We start from the raw sequence: 21,928 nt of genomic DNA on the forward strand, positions 1-21,928 counted from the left end.
GAAGAACATAGCAAATAAAGCACCTTTATAATAACGTGAAACTTGTTGGGAGGAATATTGTACTTCAAAATATGTTTAAATAGAGAAAATTTAACACCCCCCCTAATTTTAAAGGAAATCACAAATGCATCCTGCGTTCAGACAGGTAACACAGGAGAACAAATAAGGTAGCAAAGATCTCAGCTAAAATTTTTATATTGTATACATACAAACTCTAGTTATGATTCTGCTTTTACTATGAACAGATGGGTATGACAGGTTTGAAAGGTGTTGTGGTTTAACGGCAGGAGCAACTAAGTCCCACACAGCTGCTCGCTCACTCCCCCCTTCCCCAGTGGGATCAGGAAGAGAATTAGGAAAAAGGTAAAACTGATGGTTTGAGATAAGAACAATCTAATAATTGAAATAAAATATAATAATAATAATAATAGGGAAGGGGAAAGGAATAAAATCCAAAGGGAAGGAAAAAAAAAAAAAAACCCAAGTGAGGCACAGTACAATTGCTCACCATCCACTGACAGATACCCAGCGGGTCCCTGAGCAGCAACCAGCAGGCCCTGGCCAATTCCCCCCAGTTTATGTACTGAGCATGATGCCCTGTGGTGTAGAATATCCCTTTGGCTGGTTGGGGTCAGCTCTCCTGGCTCTGCTCCCTCCCAGCTTCTTGTGCACCTACTCACTGGCAGAGCATGGGAAACTGGAAAGCCCTTGATTTAGGATAAGCACTACTTAGCAACAACTAAAACATCAGCACGTTATCAACTTTATTTTCACACTAAATCCAAAACACAGCACTGCACCAGCTACTAAAAAAAAAAATTAACTCTATCCCAACTGAAACCAGGACAAAGGAAATAGTGCGTGATACCCATTTGGGCACATGTAGCTTTTTGTTTCCCCACATAGAAATCACAAAGAGGTTTTATGCTTTTTTCTTTGGTGAAAAACCTAGCCACATGCAAGTTTGAATGATGACTTAGCAGCATGACATCTGTTCTGTTCTTGTCTTACCTGTGGACTTTACTATATCTAAATATGAGACTATTTTATCCGAAGTAGTATATTATTTCAGAATGAGTTACAAGTAGGTATCTGCATATAAACATGATTAAGATTTTCATACATAATTGATAGCTTTGGGACCCTTCAGTTGGCCAACTGAAGTCACCTTATAGGGGTGAGAATTTGAGACTAAGCCTCAATACCATTTGAAATACCAGATTTTTTTTTGTTTGGAACATATAAAGCTCCATAAGACTGGCACATTTTTATATGGCTTATATGTAAGATGAAACAACCTCCAAATTCACTTGTTTTGGGGCTGAGGCTGAAATCAATACCGATTACAGTCATCTTGCTTAATAGGCTCTTACTTCCAGATAAAACCAACCAAGATCTTACCTTCCTTGAATTTTGCATTTGGAGTTCTATCCAAAAAAAGCTTAAAACCCTCAATAAAAGTCAGGGACTCTAACAGGGCAAGTGGAATCAAAACAAGTCACCAAAAAGAAAACAGTTCCAGACATTTGCCTGGAATTGCCTCTCTTACGAAGAAAATAATTCATTAATTGAGTCAGCATTCCTTCATCTTTAAGGACTATAAAAAGTCAGTTCATTCTCTGGAAAAGAACTTATGAAATACTTATACTCTTACTGATTAAATACTCAGGTCAGCTTGAAAAATCTTCGAAATCCAACATAATCTTAAATTATTTTTTAAGAGAAGCCTTCCCCGCACCCACCCACCCCCCAACATTAAGTATTAGAAGTTCTTTTTAAGTCCTGTGAAAGAATCTTGTACAATGTGAGAAATATGACCTATCTGCATTAGGTTTGAGATCTAAATTTCCTGAAGGGTAACAGCAGACCCTAGTTCATGGCTGCACAGGACTACCTGTCATGCACACTGCTGGGCAGAGAAGACAGAAGAAACAGATGTATTTAATTATTTTGTATTGGGCTACATACCTGCATTTTTTTATCTTGTTCGTTTTCACCTATCATTCCTGTGCCGCTAACACTGTCATTTCCATCAATAGAAACCTGAAAAATGAAGTTGAAATGGGAAAAACATTTACAAGTTATTTTTATTCATCTGAAAAGTAGAGGGTTGCAGGCAGCACCTGAAGGCTTATTATTTCATAGTTCTCTAGCTCCCTCTTGAAACATGGTTATCCAACAGTACAGACATTCATGTATGAAAATCACCACGTACACCACCTGCTATAGGATAGGTCAAGTGAGCATCTCAAAGTTGCCTTAGAACAACACAGGAAAGACTGCAAGAACCAAGTATGTTAAATTAATAGACTGACAAAACTATTAAACTGATAAGTTTAACACTGAGTTCTGACAGAAAAGAAAAACCAACAAAAAAGTTTACTTTTATAATAGGGCTATATCTCTCACTCCCTGTTAAGCAGAATTCACTTGTTTCAAACAGCACAACTCCTTTGGAATCAAAATACCTAAGACAACATGTTACATCTCAATTTGAAACAAAATTAAATTGCAAAAGCTAACCAAAGACTTGTGTATTGCTCCATAGGTTTATTTTTAAAAACAGTCTACTGGAGGAGAAAGGTATTGCTGCTTTCCACAGAGCTTATAAAAATATTTGAAAGAGTATTAGATATTAATTTGAAATTCTTATTTAAATAAAAATTGCTCAGTTAAAAAAAACCCACAACCTCTCTGACATATGTCAACTCAAAGAACAGCATCTTACTAGTCACTGTAGAAAAAACTAATTTGAAGTATACTTTATGTAGTTTCCCATTCCTTAATTGCCTTTGTATTGAGCACAAGCATTCACAATACTCTCTGCATCCATTCCACTCAAGGCTGAGCCTGATGCATCTAAATCTAGTCTGATAGTTTGGCAGAAATCCTGCCTCAGCTGGTATGCTTATGGCCTTTCACTGAGGAGGTCACAGCAGGCTCATGAGAATGTCACTGGCTGTGTAAAGTATCTTGTTCAAATCATGGGCTACCAACTTGGTGACTGAAGATAAACTTGCCCCCTAAGAGGTTTTCAAATTGTTCTTACTAAATTAAAAGATCATGAGCAATATACTCAGCAACTCTGAGTTAAAACAACAAAGAAGAATGTGGCCAAATAGAGACAAGTTTACATTACAGATAATTCTCAGGTGTTTGGTTTGTTGGATTTTTTTTTTTTTTTTTTAAAGAAAACAATAGCCATTCTGGGACCTTCTGCAGAATTTTTGAAGGGAGGCAGGAGAACCTGCACAGAAAGGAGACCTGAATCACCTCATCATGAGCTTCCTGTTGTTAGTTGAGAAAGGAACTGCTGACATGAAATTAAAAGTTCACCAACGCCACTGGAAACAAATGAGCCAAACAGGATGTGCATGCATGTGTGCAGACACGCACAAATCCCAGGCATGGTACTTTGTCAGCAGCTGGGATGTTGCAGGAAAACAGGTTACGGATGAAAAGTATGTGTCGCAACCTCTTCACAATTCCATTTATCTTCTGACTTGATGTTCACTGTGAGCAACAATCTCTCTTTTCCTTGATTACTTTGGGAAGAAGGTGGCATTGACCTAGCCCAAAATTAAGAGGACTCTAGTTAAGTCTTTCCATGTGTTCTAGAAGATGTGGGAAAGTAGTACTATGCCTAAAGGAGAAGCAAGGGACAACGAAAAATGTACATGTTCCACCACTTCCAGTGAGCTTCTCTGTAGTCTTCTCTGATCTCTCTGCGTGAGCTCTCTTACAGTTTCTACGCAGCCTACTGAAGTTTGCTATTTCTGCCTGTTATATAGGATAGAGGAAGAGAGAAGAACCACTATTCTCCAAATCTGCCTTTAAAATTTTCTTCACTCTTCTAAGTTTTGAAGAGAAAACCTTCAAAGTTAACCAAAAAAATCAAGACACCCAGTTTTAAACTTTTTTTTTTTTGGAGTGCTGGGAGAATTCTGGAAGGATTCCAAGGAAGATCTTGGAGTTCCACCTAAAAGACTGTCTTAGATTCTAAAGTAAGATTTAGTCTGCCTTCAATTAAGAACATAAGAACACCTATACTGAGCCAAACTAAAAGTCAATCTAGTGCAACATTTGGTTTCCAACAGCAGCCAGCAGCAGATGCTAGAGAAGACTGAAAGAACAGGTCAAGCATATAGTGACACATTGCCAAAAATATTCTGCCAACATCCAACCGATTTGTGGCTTAGTAAATTCCTGAACTAGAAGTCACATGTTTCTACCCAATAGCCTTGGATATGATATATATTTCCTCTATGAATGTATCTAATTACTCTTGGAATCCAGGGACTTATTAGCATCTACAATATCCTACAAGCAGTGCCACGGCTTAACTTTGCACTCTTTGAAAAAGCATTCTTGCCTTGTTTTTCTTGAACCTGTCACCTGAGCTTCATCTGATGCTTCCCTGTTCTTATACTGGCAAAGACAATGGCAAGTCACTACTCTTGGTGCCACTTAACATTTTATAGAACTATCATATACTCACCTCTTGTATTTCACATGTTTGGTCATCATTGTTGCCCCTTCCTGTACCTTTTTCAATGTTCTACACCAGCTGCTATGAAAAGTATACATTGCCTCACTATGAAGTGTACATGGACATGGAGCAGAATCACAAAACCACATTTCTCCTTTTAAGAGAAAGACAGGATTGTGACAATTGAGCTATTATTTGCTTTTGTACCTCAGGCAGGTGCACCACTTGGAAACTCATTTCTACTGATGTTACCTGAGAGGTTCCAGCAGTACCTTTACAAATAAGGTTCTGAGATAAAAGCTTAAATAAATAGAATTTTTCCTAGCCACACACACACACACATACACTACAGTAAAAAAAAAAAAAAAAAAAATTCACATTACAGAATTAAAAAACACAAGTCGAAATAAACAGGACAAAAATGTAAATTTATTGACATTTCTTCGGTTTCTTTACCTCAAAACAGAAACTTATTAGAAATTATGCTTAATATAGCTCCTTGTTAAAAAGGACAAAGTTATGATTGATTTAAATGGGAATTAAACAGTAGCTAGGGGACAGGTAAAAGTTTGTTACTACAGGCCAACTAACCTTGAATTACCTTTCATTTTATGAAATATTAAGGCATAGCCAAACACAACACAATCTGACTGGCTCTCTTAGGATCTCTCAATTATAATAGACAGAAGCATAATGAAAAGAACAGTGTATAAGCCATTTAATTATCCTAATTGGCCTTCTCTCAAAATCTGACAACTCCTAGTGACACTAAAGGACAGATTTTAAAATTTATTCTACTCTTTTTGCAGAGCAACACAAGCACTGATGGTAATCATCCAGCAACTGGGACAATGCTAAACTATAAAGTCATGGAAGTTGCACCGCCCATTATTATACTTACATCATGCTTTACGGAAGTCTAGTAAAGTAGACATCATGAATTTTGAGCATCATGCTACATTTTACTATTGAAAGTATGATCAAAGAAGTTTTTTCCAAACTTACTAACTAATGGTCTGTTCTACAGTTCATACCAGATGCTGTCCTTGCCCAATACACCAGGCCCTACTCTTCCCAATGCAAGAAAAGAAATTAAAAAATAAAAATCCAGCAACAGTGCCTGAACAAGAATAATTTAATTTTGCCCTTCTTTCCAAAAAGTGTCGTCTCAAGAGGCTCCTTTCCAATTCTATATTTGAGAGAAAATTATTGTTTAGTTTTCTAAATCACTTTCCAAAGTGATTTAGTTTGACTCCATATCATTTCAGTGTTCAATCTTTTGTTCTTTTTATGCAACAATACCCACTGGAGCTGCTCATGATAGTGAAGCACAATCATTACATTTGATGTTCTCTCTTTTAAGAGTCTGAAGACTCTCTTAATTATCATTTTAATTCTTAGATCACAATTGGCTTTTGCTGCCAAATATTGACATTAAACCACTGCAGATAGAGAAAATGCCTTTCAACATACCTTGGCTGCATATTGCTCCAAAGCACTGATGGTATCTGGATCAATGGCAGCATCTCCTGTATGAAGGCCTGCCACTGTGCCATCAGCTTGAATGGCTAAAATCGTATCTGACTGTGGCATTTGCACTGTGTGGTGAATATAGGCAGTAGTTCCGTCCTCCAGCTGGACTGCTTGTAATGCACTCTGGTCATAACTGTCTGAAAAAAGTATTACAAAGTGTTATGAAAGAAAAGGAATAGCAAAGTCTGCATGTTACACAAGAAACTACTGCTGTTTAGGAAATGTCTCCTAAAGTCACTTGTATGAATGAGATATATTAGTGGCTATAGCCCTCATATATGAGAAAAACAAATACTTAAATTACCATTAATAGCACTGATGTTTTTTTTTCAGGACAACATCTCCCATAGCTTTATTTCTGCACACTTACAAAAGTGCAAACCCAATTTTATATTGGTCTACTTTTATTTACAAAGGAAACCAGGAACACAAATATGCTTTCTATTTCATATCCACTCGTAATAAAATGAAAATAATGTAACTAGTGTGCTGATGTCAATACTTCAGATTTTAGAATTCATAAATCTGATCATTTTAAGAACAGATTCATAGAAATATGCAAAAGAAACACATAAAATATAGGATTACGTTTAAGGAAGACATTCTTTTTTATATTGTCTCCTCTACTATTGCTGATTGTAGAATGTAATTCTTGTCATGACAGTTTAAACAGACTTAAGATATCTACTTGTTCAGTTTTTGTAGAGAAATAGTACTATTTCCAAGACTACTGTAATCATCTTCTGCAGAAATCAAAGTAATCATTTAAAATAAATATGCTTGCATTCTTGACTGTCAGCTAACTACCTAATGGCAAAATCATCAATAGCACGATCTTTAAAATCGTCATAATATAATAAATATTATAAATAATTATTAAAAAATCTAAAAAAGTAACAAAAAAGTCAAGCTCTCTATTCTTCAGTTCAAGAGGGACTGACTGATTCTTACCTGCTTTTTCTTCTCATTTTCACATGTAATTATTGCTGAAATCTCTATAAGCACTTACATTCTCTACTAACATGACATATACTTACTTTAATGTGACCCTGCACTAAAAAAAAAGGTGAAACATTCTGGTTTTGATTCTGCTTGTAGCTGTTACATGAGGCCCAGATAAGGAACAGAACCAGTCTAATTTCAACCATTTCCAGATGAAAAAGTAAAACCAACAAGTACTCCATTGGGAATCACACTAAATGATGTCATAGTCTAAAGAGAGTACCGCATGTTATACTGCCGAAGTTCTGTTGAATTACAACGTAATAAATCACACTTAAAAAAAAAAATTACCTTTTGAGGTGTGATGAATAAATGCCGTAGTTCCATCTTCCAGCTGAACTGCTTGTCCATCTTCGAGACGCAAACTGTCCCCTGTTTGGAAAAAAGAATTACAATGCTGCAACAACAGTTTGAAAACCCCATTAGTTGGAAAGATTAAATACTGAATACCTAGCATTACAAAATACCTAAGATCTCTTCACAACTGTTTCCATTAAAATAAGAAATCAAGCTATTCTAATGACTCTTAACTACTTTCTATCATTATTTATCAGTAAAATATTATTTTAGAATATATTACTTGTACTATTACACTTACTGCTTTTAGACATGGGTACATGTTGAACATAAGCAGCAGAACCATCCTCTAATTGAATCACTTGGCCATCCATTAATTTACCATCTGAAATACATCAGTTAGAATTCTTAAAATATGTTCTGTATGACACATCACAGTTTAAACACACAGCTGATAACTTTCTGGATCAAAATATCAATAAATTATCACTGAGAAATGATGTTTGGTTAAGAGTAAGCACAGTATGACCATACAGAGGTTTTGAAATTCGGGGATAAAAAAATGAAAAAGGGTTGATGTCCTATCCAGCAGGCTGAATGTTGATATTCAGGTTTGAAGTGTAAAGGTCATCTCACTTTTGCTTGACTTGTGTTCTGCATGTGATACCTGTATCTTTATTAGCAGCAGAAATACGTATTTTATAGTATTACTGCAATACTTGTAATTCCCAGCTGGAACTGGAACTTCATAAACACTGTACGGATTTTTCCTGACTTTATAATCCAAAGGGGTTTACAATCCAAAAGCAGGGTTAAAAAGGGGAATATGAATTCAGTACCAAGAAACTTCTAGTCACCTTTAGAATTGTGCTGTATGTAAGCAGTGGAGCCATCAGCAAGTGTAACTGCTTGCAAACTTACACCTTCCATGTTTTCGATGTTGTCACCATCTAGCAAGGAAAAAAATTTCATATTCAGTATTACCAGCATCAAACCCTAAAAATCACAACTTAACCACCTCCATAAAAGATTATATGTCCTTAATGCATAATGACTTCAGAAATAATAATAGGAAATAATTTTGACTTGCTTTCTGATTTTTGAACCTTGAACATATACTAGGGTCGCATGTTCAAGATTTTGCTCTGTAAACGTGACAGCTAGAATGTTACTTTCCTTAACTAAAAAAGTTACAACGCCACTGAATAAATAACTACAAAGCCCAGGCTTTAGGAGAAATATCAATTAGGTCATTAATATCAACAGTGAAATAATGATACATATATACTTGTATTGATTATTTTGTTTTGTACACTACTATTTGTCAATAAGATGCTCAAATCTGTTTAAAGTAAAGCACAGATATTGGAAAAAGTTTTTAACCATGTAAAATAATAATGAAGCTGTCTGAAAATACCAAGTTTAAAACAGTCCTAGATAACCAGCCTACTCTAAAACTCAACTTGTTTAATACATACTTAGATATAAACTGATATTGCAAAGTATAAAACATTAAAACCACAGTGAGAATAAACTCGGATTTTAAATCTCCAATCTTGGCATATTTACACTCCTATTACCTTAATTAAGAGATCATTTCCTTTCAGAATTAAATAAGTGACCATAATAAATCTCAGTTAACTAAGAATAATTTTTGTTAGATTTTTCATTTAGAATACACAATGTGAGTTTGAGAGTTTTATCTGCATTTAAAACAGGAAAGACACAATAATGTAAACATATTTTAACCTGAAGGTTCACCTTGCACAGCTACAGCTTCTGTTAGACAAAGTGTCACATGCTGGGCCTCCATTCCTCCTCCAGAAAATTCAGTCATTCCCTGAGAGTCTCGATTTATCTGAGCTAATAACATTGTCTACCTAGAAAGAAAGTATTCACAAAACATAGATAGAAAATTTAGATACAGAACCAGAACTAGTTTAAGACAAGCCAAGTTTAATTGGTTTTTTATATAGCTGCTACAAATATTCTATGTTACCTTCTGTATAAAGATGCAACAAATGATTGTCTCACCTGAACAATACTTCAGAGGAAAAAAAAACCCCAGTTACCTGAAATAAGTAAATATTACTACCTTGATTACCTAAGCCATTAAGAACTTCAGGCAGCAGTTACTAAATTGAAGTGCATCAACCACATTCAGATTTCAGTTAAATATGAATTGCTCAACCAATGTAAAAAGGATAACAGTGGTAATTAATGATGGTATAAGTAATGATAACTTTTTGTCCTCAGAATTAAAATAAAGCTGACAATTCACCCATGGTCACCCATGACAACAGCAGGGCTTTAACTATAAACATCTCTCTGGTGCCAGTAAGAGGTTTAGAATCAATCACACACTGGGAAATACACGCTGCATTAGCAAAAGTCTGACTGAATGATCCAACTATTTCCCCAAACTTTCCAGGAAGGTTTCTATTAAAAAAAAAACAAAAAACCCCCAAAACTTAAAAAAAAAAATCCCTCCATGAAAATAATAAAGTATCTCGTAATAAAATGTATTAATAAGACAACAAGACAGTGATTAATGAGCAACTGCATATACCTTATAGAACCAGAAATAGCCATCCCTTTGGCACACTTTTTTTTTTTTACCCAGGAATGTTTCAATATGGGAGATTAAGAAATCTATGGAATCTGAAAGGCTATTAATATTTTTTAGTATTACTAGATTAAAAAGCTATAAAAGAAATATGTAACACTGCATTCTACTCAGATGCTGGCTTTTACCACAGAAAAAACCCAACCCACAACCAACATAACAACAAAACAAAACACACAAAAAAACAACCAAAAAGTCACAGTTCTGCAGACTGTTTAGTTAATGCAACATACACCTTGACGCAGGTGAAAGGGGGTAAAAAAAAAAAAAGAAAAAATGTCACATGGTACTGCAATCTAGGCTACACAGCATTAAAGCAACTTTCCCGTCACCCCGATCTCTTGATAGTCAAAGTTTTCCTTACAAAAAGAGGCAGTTAGATAATCTCTCAAAAAGGTTACAGATAAACAATCAAAGCTTTTAATCTTAGTATGGTTCTGTGACCTGCTGTTTTCTAATTCAAGGCTGACAAGAACAATCTAGGCTTTTTAATTTACTTATGATTACATTTCTAAATAATTAAACTATTTTTACCCCTACAATCCAGAAATCTGCCCTTGAATGAGCAACTCACCAATGGTCGCAAAGACCACTGAGAAACTCATGCTTACATCAAAACTAAAGAGTAACAAAAGCAAAATTAGACCATTTCGGTATTCCAGCATGCTTGCAGTATTTCAAAGGTTTGGTACACTAATTCAGTAGTTGAAAATTATACCTGAGTAATATTTTCCAAATACATTCAAGTGGCTTTGAACCAGACTATTTCCTAGAGAGGCAGGCAGCTACCTAAGTTTCTTAGCCTCAGCAGAAAAAAAGCCAAGCCGCCCCCAGCTGCTGCAGCCCTGCTGCTTTTGCCATCTGAAATGCTTTAACCTGGGTGCTGCGCACAAAGCAAACATGTCACTGTGGTCCAAGGCCTGCTCATTTTTAATGTGGTGTTATACCAAGTACCCAACATTACCTCCTGAAATTGGACCTGGAGTCTAAATCAGGTTGGCATCTGTGAGAATATTAGTTTGGTTAAGAGCCCCATTAATATAATAGACACAGTTTAATAAAGAAAGTGGAAGGGGCGGCTTTAAGAAGGTTTTAAGCCTCCTGTAAAAAATAGCAAGTTTTTTCATGCACTACACTGAAAATCAAATAAGGAAAAAAAATTACTACTAATGATCAGTTCACAATTCAGTAACAAATATGTCTTCCAAGATTAAAATCCTACATATCTATCTGGAACATTGAGGAGATTAAAATATAGGCTTGCAATACAGAATTTAAACCATGAAAAACTCTGAGCATCAAAAAGAAGATACAGTTAATACAGAAGCCAAAATATAATTCAAAAGAGGTATGAGAGATTTTTTAACATCTAAGGGAAGATGGGAAATACTTGTTCCCAGCATCCTTCTCAAGAAAAGAAGCTTTTCTATAAAGTGAAATCTCTAAAAGAGATGTAATACAACAGAAAAAGAATCCATGCAGAGAAGCCATCCAGACTAGATTGCATTTATATACTTCTGAAGAAAATGAAACACCTAAGGATTTTTTTAATGCTATTATCTAAAGGACAAGGAATTGCCTAAGGACCCAAGAGATCCTGAGTTCAACTCCTTCCTCTGCCATTTCCACGTTAGTAACTTCGGACTAGTTAACTTCTTTCACAATTACTCATTTATCCCCTCTATCACAAAACAGTGACAAAACACTTACTTAGAAAGCACTTTGCTTGTAAACCAAAAATGGGAAAACATGCAGTAGCTACAGGATTGGCTTAAACAAGCATTGAAGCGAGTTAAGTGGCCCTACCCTCAGCAGTCATATACTGCGCAGCAAAGATCAGAAAACTGATGCAGTTAAAAAAAATAAACTAGCACCAGAAGAGTTTTATTGCACACCAGTTTGAAAGGACTGCTTCTCTGAGGTACTGCCAGCTTGTAGAAAGTTAAATTAAGTAACTATGGTATCTGATGCTAGTGGTGCACAGAGGTTGTCTTCTTAACTTCCAACAGTGCTCTGTATCGTCAGTGTTTTCCATCACTCAGTTTTCAGGACACCTCATGGAAGTAAGCTGCAAAGCAGCCAGACCATTTCACACATTGGAGAAGAAAGGCTACACAACCACTGGTTTTGACTAGAACTATATTCTGAAACAATTCCAGCAGGGACTGCATCTCAAAGGCCTTTCAGCTCAGGTCTACTTCAGAGTATTTCCTCTCTTAGACAAAGTATCTTCTAAGAAACCCCCGGCATCTTTAATACATTATCTGCCTTGAAAATAGAATGATGTCCCTCCTCCAAAGCAGCCAGTCAATGCAGACAACTGCAAAGTCCTGAAAGAGTCAGAGCAGAACAAATTGCTGAAAGGGTTGATGGCTATTTTGGAAAAAAAAGAAATCTAATTAAGACAAATTCAAGGGCTAAAGGAGCAAAAGTGTTCAGATTATTTTACAGTGTTTGTTATTGTAGCTGATCAATAGTTATCACATTTAAATAATAATCAGAGTGAACTGCTGCAAACACAGTCACTGCTTTCCTCTATTCCAGATGATCTGGACAATCGTACTGTAACTTACACAGTGTGTTACTGTTTTCTCCCAATTCTGACTTTTTTATAATTATCCCTTCCCATAAATCCTCTTCCCAATCTTCTGTCCTTCCACTAGCTTCTTAACCCCAGCTCCATCCCTCCTCCTTGAATTACCAGTTTCCTCCTTCAGCCAGTCCTATCATGACACCAACTCTCCAACACATCCATCTTCCCAAATACAATCCCATCCTTCTTGTCAAAATAACCTAAAACACTCTGATGTCCACACCAACTCCTTCTGCAACTAGTCCTCAGGTCCCCCCTGGTCTGCTCTACGTGTCCATCACACCACTGCCAATCACCTTCCTGCATCTTTGTCTCAAGACTGTTCATGTTCTGACCCACCTTAGAGGTACACCCTCTGTACGGGAGGTGGTAGCGCTGGCACCCTCTCCAGCAGCAAAACCCCAGCTTTCACTCCCTCTTTGGCCATACAGCAGTTTTCCTCTGCTACTCCGCTATTCAGGGAGGAGTACCCTCAGCCAAAAGCAGATGTGCTGCTTGCTTTCCACCTCTCTTCTTCCTCCCTAATGGAGAAGACAGGCTAACCAGACAGGGCTGAAAGCTCTGAAGAGGAGGATGGGGAAAGAAGTTAACGAGGACATAAAGCTGGCCCATGCTATAGACAAATGGCTCAGGCTATCACACAGATATTGCTGCTAAGGTGTTACTTTCTTTCCTTCCCCCCACCCCCCACCCCCCGTAAGAAAGGTGAAATACAGGAACAGATTGCCGAGAAAGGTTATGGATTCTCCATCCTCGTAAGTGTTCAAAACTCCACTTGATACAGCCCTGGTCAACCTGGTCTAATCAGACCTGCCTTGATATGGGCAGGACTAGGTAACCTCTGGAGGTCCCTCCCAATTTAAACTGTGCTATGATACCTAATCATTTTTATGTTGCATACATTTCCAACAGTATCGCCGTGCTGTTGGTACATCATTCACCCCGCAAATCTAGTTCTATCGTACCTTTTTCATTGCCTTGTTTTTTTTAAAATCAGGCTATTTTCATCAAACTCAAGTCTCCTCCCTCACTTAGCTTTAGTGACCCGCTTCCACCCCTTTTCTGCTAACTGGCTTACATACTGCTTTCTCCTCAGCTTCCAGCAAATTAAGTCTTCATCGTTCTTCCAATCTGAATCTCACCAGCTTCTTCCCCTAATCCACCTCATTGCTTTTATTTCCATGCATTTGCATCACTGCGCTTTTTCTTTAAACCTCCTGTCTGCCAGGAAGTTTGTCAGCAAGAACCTGGGAGAGAAAGATTTCTTTGACCTACTCCAAACATTGCACCTCATCAGTTAAAAAGCAGCTGAATGCATCCATTTTTAGGAAAATCCATGAACCCTGGGGCGGGGCCTGCATGGCTACTCAGCAAGATTGACACACATGTATTCTGCTTTATCTCAAGAGCCGTCCTACAGAAAAGACAAGTACAGGCTTAGTCATGAGGTACTCACTGAAGTGGAAACTTGACACTTGACTTTGTGAACTCTTGCAAATCTTCACAGATCACACACACGTTGCAATTTTCAAAGGCACGTTAATGATGATACTTGGGAAGACTTTCACAAGGACGGTAATGCATATTGCATTCCTGAAATTATTAGTCACTGAAATAATCCCATGGTATATTCATGCAGAGAAAATCTTGCCATTAAGATGGTTAAAATACTTCCCATAATAAAATCAGCCTGAGACAGAACATGCTTAGACTGGAAAACCTCTGAACTGAAAACAGTAGCAGAAGAAAGCAACAGCCATTTGCAAGAAGTGATGCTGAAACAAGTCTCGCACTGCTAGTGGCAAAGCAAAAGCAGTTAGTGATGCGCATTGCTGACTCTATTATGCTTTTTGACAAAAGCTGCACCACCAATGTAAAGCCCCAGTATAACACTGATAGATAAAATATGCCATCCAGCAGGGTACATCGGTGCAATTTTTTTTATTTTTAAAAAAAACAAAACCAAACCACCCTCCCCACCCCCATTCTCTGAAGAGAAAAACCTGTGAACTCAAGTATGCTTTGAGTTTTCAACACTCAAACTAGAAGGATGCAGGTGGTGGGGGGCGGGGGGGCGCTGGTTAAAAAGAGAGGATTTTTCATGAAGACTTCATCAAGTTGCCTGTACAGAGAGGACCTCCTGTATTCTCCCCTCCAGTAACAGAATCTTTTGGATGCTGTCACTTGTTTTGGAGAAAAGATGCACCGTTAGAAGAAAACTTTTATGTAAGCCCACTCTAGCAACTGGAAACTGGAGTCTCCGCTGAAAAGGAGGAATCGACCAAGGGGAAGAGCAGGTGGGATTCTGGCCATGGAGGAGTGAAGCAGCAGCCGAGAAGAGGCCAGCATTGCCCAGCCCCGGGCTGACACGCCACCACATCGCTGGGCAGAGGGAAGGAAAAACCTCCAGCAGCTACGGCAGAAAATCCTTCGAGAAAGAGATGATGCTTAGAGGATGGAATGGAAATGGAATAAAGTTTGTGAGAGCAGACATGGAAGAAAATTGGCATTTATAAAATGCAATCTAGCATGAGCAGAAGAACTGGGAACGACAGGCAGGAAAAAAGCTGCTCCACACATTCAGCAACCTTATGATTGTTCACCCTCCTTGCACAGACAGCTCTGAGAAGTTTGAAATAATACCCATTTATTTCATTTGAAAATAAACACCACTTTTATTTTTTACTTCTAAATAATGTACAAAACCATTGTAATTTTATAAACTTCATAAAAACAACATATAAAAACTCGTCAAGAAGAGTAAAACAGCAAACGACACATAACCCTGCAACAATGAAACTTTCATTAAGGAATTCCAGGAAACGGCATTCTCATGTTTAACAAAGCTGGAGCCCAAAAATCAGTTCAAGTGTGTAGCACAGTAACATAACTAAGGTCTTCCTGAATTAAATACCAGCTGCATTAGTGTGCTTAACAACCGATATGATGGCAAATGCCAGTAATTTCCCCAAACTAGCCTTATTAACAAACATACGTGAAAAATCAAAATTAGTACGTATAATTAACATTCTGGTTAAATATACCTCAACTGAAAATGAATATGCATTACAGTCTCCATGCAAACCATGACTGACAGACTGAAAAACTGACTAGTCCAGATAAAGTTTTTTTTAAAGGACACAAGCATATAGCTTACTGATTACATGAAGTCATTTGACAGTTCTAAGCTGAGAAATAAAAACATAGCAGAACTAAGGCTCTCTAAATCTTACTTCTGTTCCCACGTGTACCTGTGTAACAAACTTTTCTACTAATACACCAGAAATCTGTTGCTGGGTCAGAAACGAAATCTAGATCCTGTGGATGCTTGATCAAATGCTTCAAATAGACAAGACATGGATTTCTTTCTTCATCAACAGCCCCTACCCTTTCCAGTATTTTAGCATTGTATTTAAACATTGATTTCATGCTATAATCCACACTGACTTTGAGTGAATAAACATAAACTAAATGTTACACACTTCTACATGCTTTCTCCTATAATCTTAACTTCTTTTACTGTGTTTTTCCAGTCTCTTGTAAAGGGAAGCAAAACATAATTAAACATTAATTTCCACCACATTAATCATGCACCGTATAAAACGGAAACAAGGCTGAAATACAGAACACATAAACCTCTACTAAAGAATCTGGTAACAACTGTTGGATTCAAACAGAGGGATAATATATGCAGTTTAATAGCAAATTACACAAGTATTTGTCTAGATAGAAAAGAAGTGTGGTGAATTATGAACCACGGGCTCTAAACCCTGGTTCTGGAGAAGAACCTGATCAAGACTGACAGCACTGTCAACTGCGTAAGCATGACATATACACTCTGAGTGGCAGCACAGCTAACTTGCAGAGACTCATGTTGCCCAAAGAAGAGGTTTGCAGTCAGACTCAAGGCTCCTTTTTACTCTTTTTGCCATATTTCAACCTTTCTGCGCCACCAGAGATACATTCTGATCATAATGCAGTTGAAGACTAATTCACTGCCACAAAGTTTGGTATCTCTTCAGAAATAACATATAAATGCAAGACCAAATTTATCACTGCCATAACCAAGTACAACTCTTAGACTTCTGTGTGAGCAGTGAGAACCAAATTTAGCCTCGCATAATTACTTTATGTTCCGACAGTCTTTTCCCCCCAAAGTCGTCATCATAAGATTCAGTTTACATTGTGAATCCCATCTACAAATTGTGAATGTTGAAAGTATTGTCCAAGATCAATGCTTGCATTTTATTAAAAAAAATTAACCAATGCAAATAAAGAATGCTTACAAATTCTTACTCTAACTAATATTATGAGATTATGCACGTGTGCAATTTCGCACAGCGGGAGTGCTAAGGATGCTATGATTTTCAAATGTATGGCACTTTACAAAATGCAGGCAGATCAGAAAGCCACCCACCAAGAAGTCCTACATATGTGGAGAAGACTCAGGTTGATCCCAAATATGACTGCTCACTTCACAGGTTTCTTGAACATATTACCAATGGAGCTCTACATACAAAGAGTAGCTCCATCAGTATATGCTAATTAAACTCATGCTGCATCTCTGGGACAAGCACCTCACCCATCAATGATCACATTTGCCTGGGGCAGTGCTGCTTCTAACTAACCACCCCAACGATGAGCACAGCTTCCTGAGCCAGAGATTTGAAACCAATTTGGGAGTCTTTCAAGAGATCCAATTTCAAAAATCCTGCACAGAAGGTAACAAGCAATTGAGATCCACACAGGTGTACAGACACCCAAGATCCTGAAAAGTTTTATTAAGGTACAAAAAGGTGTACTAATACACCTGGTCAAGGATCAAGGTACTAATGAGACAGTTTTTCTGTCATACAGGTTGTGCATGAGAAAGGGCCACATGATCTGTACCAAAACATCAAATTCAAGTATGACTGAAAACACCCATGCGTCAGTCAGAATACTCATGTGTGTGCCTGGAATGGCCTGCAGGCATGCCACAACAGGAACAATGGAACTCACCTACCAAAACAAGCCAGCACCTTTCTCTCAGCTCAGATGGAATTCCTTGCTCAAAGTTAAGAGACTTTTCTTCTCTCTCAGCCAAACGTGGATTATCAATGGTCAGGCATACCTTCTTTGCTAAAACAAATGCCACTTCTTTATTGCAGACTGACTGGTAATACTGAATGTTGGGCCTGAGACCAGAAAAAAACTGAACCTAGGATAGGTCATCTGATTTTGTGCTTTATTTAATTTATTTATTATTATATACTTGAAAAATTTAGAACACTATTAACAAAGGTGAAAAAAAAACAACCAACTTTAAATAATTTTTCAGCACACATTAGTGAGATAAAGTACTAGATTTCATTCAAAGTGGACTTTCTCCCTGGAAGTCACAAAGTGAGAAACAGACTTAAAGCACTTAACCAATGAACTTATGTGTTTTTAAAACTACTGAATTCTGGGGTTTGTTTTTTACCATCAAGTATATAAACACAAAATACTGGCTATATAAAGAAGGCATACACATGATGCATGTCAGAATTTTAAACAAATTACTCCTAGAAGTGAGCAGTAATGCCTATCTGCAGTAAAACCAAAATTTAAAAAAAAAAAAAAAAGAGACAGTTAACTTCTGAAGCACTTCAGGTGGCTGCTTAATCCTCAAATCATCAAACCTCTGGTTATATTGCTGAACGTTTAAAATAAAAGAAGGTATACATAGTGAACAGGTGAACACTTAAGAGCTAAAAAACTGAAGGAAATTGAGACCAACTATTTCTATCAATGTTTTACTTTCGTGTCAAACAGACTTCTCTTTTAATTGTCAGAAATCACAAAAGTATCTCATCTACATCACCAAAACAATTAATCCTGGCTGTGCCCCTTCAAAACCTGCAAATCCACTGAGACTGTCAATAAAACTGGGAATTTTGAGTAGGTTGTTCTGTGTGGTTATGAGTTAATTAGTAAGCTGATAACTACATTACAGATGTATCAGTATTAGCCATGACAGTTAACAACAGTGTTTTAGTCTATGCTTGTATTTCAGGAACTAAATGCATAATCTACTGAATTGCTGAACTACACACTGAATTAAAAAAAATAATTAAAAAATAAACCAATTACAAATGTGAACTGAAAAACTGTACATCGACATATATTCTAAGAAACTGTAATACTAAGTTAGCTCACTAGGAATATACTTAAGATATGGACAACACCAATGAACTTGCAAATACAGACCCATCTTCCAACTCTAGAGAAGTCTGTCATCAGAAATGAAGTCCAAGAGAATTAAGCAGCTAACACAATTTTCCACTCATGAAGCATATACAGAGGAAAACATTCAGCGGACAATAAAATATAAACTAAGGGAAGCACTAAGCAGTTGTAAGTGTAACTCTGATATCAACTTTCAGTGTCACAGAAGTTGCTGGAACTGTAAATTCCCTTCAAAACTGAGAACGTTTATTTAACAAGTGTTATCTTGGTGGAGCAAAGTACAATCCCACCATACAATTAAAAAAGCAGCATAACCCAGAAAATTTTAGCAGACTGAGCCACTGAAAGCATTCACCAATTTACTCCAATTCCATTTTTGGTAACGGATCAACAATTCCTGGTGCACAAGTGAGAGGACCAAAACCATATTCCCTTAAGTAAATACAATGAAGAGCAGGTCAAATTACAGCCTTAAGGTACAGGCAGAACCCCATAAACCCCACTGTGCCAAGATGGCTTGCAAGGCTTCCTTCTCCTCCTGCCCCAGAAATGCGGTGTCCATGGACAGGCACCCCCGTCATATTCCTCACTCCGCAATACCTATGCACACCTCTACTTACAGGAACTTGCATTTCAGAGCTGAATTCTCGAATTCCAGAAGAGTATCCACCTGTTCAGCTCACAATCCATCTGAGGGGTCCATAAGCTAAGCAGAAACCTTCCTTCAATTTTTTGGAATCTTTTCTGGCAAAACGCACAGGAATAGACTACCCAATTCATGCTCTCTTTACCAGGTGCACCAATTTCCTTGGAGCACAGAAGATATGAAAAAACAATCTGCCCACCTATTAATGCAGAAAGAGCAGAAAGCATGCTGTTAAGCTGTAGAAATGTGCAAGAGATGTGACAATACAGGAAAAAAGCCAGTGGCAAGGAAAGGCAAACAAAGGTTGGCTTAGGATGCTATGGTATGTACATACACGTCAGAGGCAGCAGGAGTTACAAAAGACGGCGTGGGAAGCAGAAATCACGGAGATGATCAAAGAAGAGGGTACAAGTCAAAATGCAGGCAGGAAAGACTAATGAAGGAGCTGGACTACAAAAGCACTGAGACAAGTCAGATCTTCCTGGTGAGTATTTTCATTCCATCCATCGCAATGCCTGAAGCTGGAAGAATTGCCCCGATTATCAGGAGTATGCTGTTTGCTTTGTGTGTGGAAACTCGGCCAAATTCAGCTAAGCCCTACGCTTTGGAAAACAAATAGTTTCACACGTGCCAACTAAGGACTCCTCAGAATTTAGTAACAGTGTTTCTCAAAGACTCCACCTATGTTGAGCATGTTTTAACCCAAAACTCTTAAGGCCAAGACTTAATGCAACAGCAAGGAAAGCTCAAAATCCTGCACTCTAAAGGAATCCCAAGTACACTGTTAAGAGAAGCAACCCAGTCCAAAACTGTTATCTTTTTAACACAATCTACACATTTTATAGAGGCCAATATGTAAGTGGTGCACACACACACAATGTTTTAAGGAATGCCCGAAAAAGATGGTGTCCAAGGAGAGACCATTACCACCACCAAAGTTAAACTGAGGAACCCTCAAGCCTAACCCCTCCGCACACCCCACAGATCTGTGGGCCAGCCAGCAGCCCCCCTGCCACCAGCACAGCTGTGAGTAGGCACAGAAGCAACAGCCTGCTGCTGCTTAGACCTGTCCGCTGCCCAAACTCCTACCAACTCCCTTCTCCTGGACAGCAAAACACGCGCCAGCAGCAGGCTGCTGAGCTGAAGCAGTACATAATTTGAGATACTCTAGAGACAAAAACAAATTTACAGACTAATTTTGGCACCCGTTACCAGGGACTATTCATCATTTTATTACTGCTGCTCCCATCTCCTCCAAGAAAAGGGACTGCCAGCTCATGACAGAAGTATTTTGATGTTTAAGCATCAAATGCTACACAGGCATGAAGACAGAGCAAAGCCTGCATGACTTTCCAGCTAAGGAAACTTTTACACTTGCTCAAGCATCTGCTTTATTTGAGCCTTTAATGTAAGGCAAAATAACTCTTCCTCAGACAGGATACTAGAAATGAAACATTATTTCGTTACAGTAATGACAGCGGTTTATGTAAATTATGCAATGCGAAATAATTTCTCAAAGCTGTTCAGATGTTTATTTTTACATCTCATTCAAGCTGCAATTATTACCAAAACAATGACCTACTACTTGACTACATATTCCTGAGTTTCATTTTCTGCAGTGATTCAGATGAATAGCTTCTGACATACATACAGCTTAAAAGCTCACATCCTTAATGCATGAAATACAAAGAAACAAGCCATGAAAATATGGTTATATTGTACTGTGCCATTATAAAGCTGTATGGCAATATGCTCACAGACAGAAGCTAAAATACACTACTGCACACACTGCATCCCTGAAAAAGCTACTGGTTAAGGACAAACACATTTAATTTTTCAGGTACAATCACCTTGAAGCTATGACAAAAATATCTGTTATATAGTCCCCTAAGCTGTAACAGATTTACAACACCCAAAGCAGAATCCTGAGGAAACAGTATGACAAGGGAAAATGTTTTCTTTGAAAGATTGTGAGGTTGAAGTAGAAACAGGAATAGCATTCCTTAAATGTACTGGTATCGCTCTGCATATAATGTCAAACGTATTTCTTTGACAGTTTGAAATAAACCCTTAAAAGATTTTATACATAACCTGAGCTGCTCAACCATAGGCTTGTTTTAACAGAAAATTTAAGTTGCATGGAAGTCCCATTTTTTTCTTGATGAACGAGCACCGCAAATAAGACCTTAACAGAAAATAAAAGAACTTTGCGTTATTGCAGATTTTTCTAGAGCAGCTTCTCGCTATCCTGTTCTAGACAAGTTCTAGCCAAGAAAAGCTGAAGGAAACGATCAGAGCAGGCTATAAACCGCTTAAAATGCCTCTGCAAGGTATGCTGGTGAGCAGAGGGGAGGCGAACGAAACCAGGCGATTCCAGCGGCTGGGGGCGAGGCCCGCCCCGGAGCTCAGCACCGCCGGCAGCAGCGGCTCCGCGCCAGGCCGGCGCTCTGCTCCTCCAGCGGCGGGCGCGCCGGGCCCGGCAGCTCTGCGGGCAATTGTTCTAAGGCCGCCCCGCGAGCCCGCCCGCCGCCA

At 38.0% G+C, this 21,928-nt stretch overlaps 1 protein-coding gene across 7 annotated transcripts in view; it reads right to left on the bottom strand.

Moving 5' to 3' along the window:
* Positions 1-21,928, bottom strand: part of ZNF143 (zinc finger protein 143) — a 44,121-nt gene that overhangs the window by 19,334 nt on the left and 2,859 nt on the right. For 3 of the 7 annotated variants that reach the window (XM_080404726.1, XM_080404725.1, XM_080404722.1), the window contains exons 2-7: positions 9,071-9,201; positions 8,179-8,271; positions 7,623-7,706; positions 7,316-7,396; positions 5,963-6,159; positions 1,969-2,043 (exon numbers count right to left, since the gene is read on the bottom strand). In XM_080404726.1, coding sequence (XP_080260852.1) covers positions 1,969-2,043; positions 5,963-6,159; positions 7,316-7,396; positions 7,623-7,706; positions 8,179-8,271; positions 9,071-9,194 — 654 coding nt within the window. In that variant the 5' untranslated portion in view covers positions 9,195-9,201. Of the gene's footprint in view, positions 1-1,968; positions 2,044-5,962; positions 6,160-7,315; positions 7,397-7,622; positions 7,707-8,178; positions 8,272-9,070; positions 9,202-13,996; positions 14,134-21,487; positions 21,582-21,928 lie in introns of all 7 variants that reach the window. The other 4 variants (XM_080404724.1, XM_080404728.1, XM_080404723.1 and 1 more) reach the window with 4 other exon arrangements.

The sequence above is a fragment of the Falco punctatus genome (assembly GCF_963210335.1).
Source record: "Falco punctatus genome assembly, chromosome: 10".
NCBI classification, from domain to species: Eukaryota; Metazoa; Chordata; class Aves; order Falconiformes; family Falconidae; genus Falco; species Falco punctatus.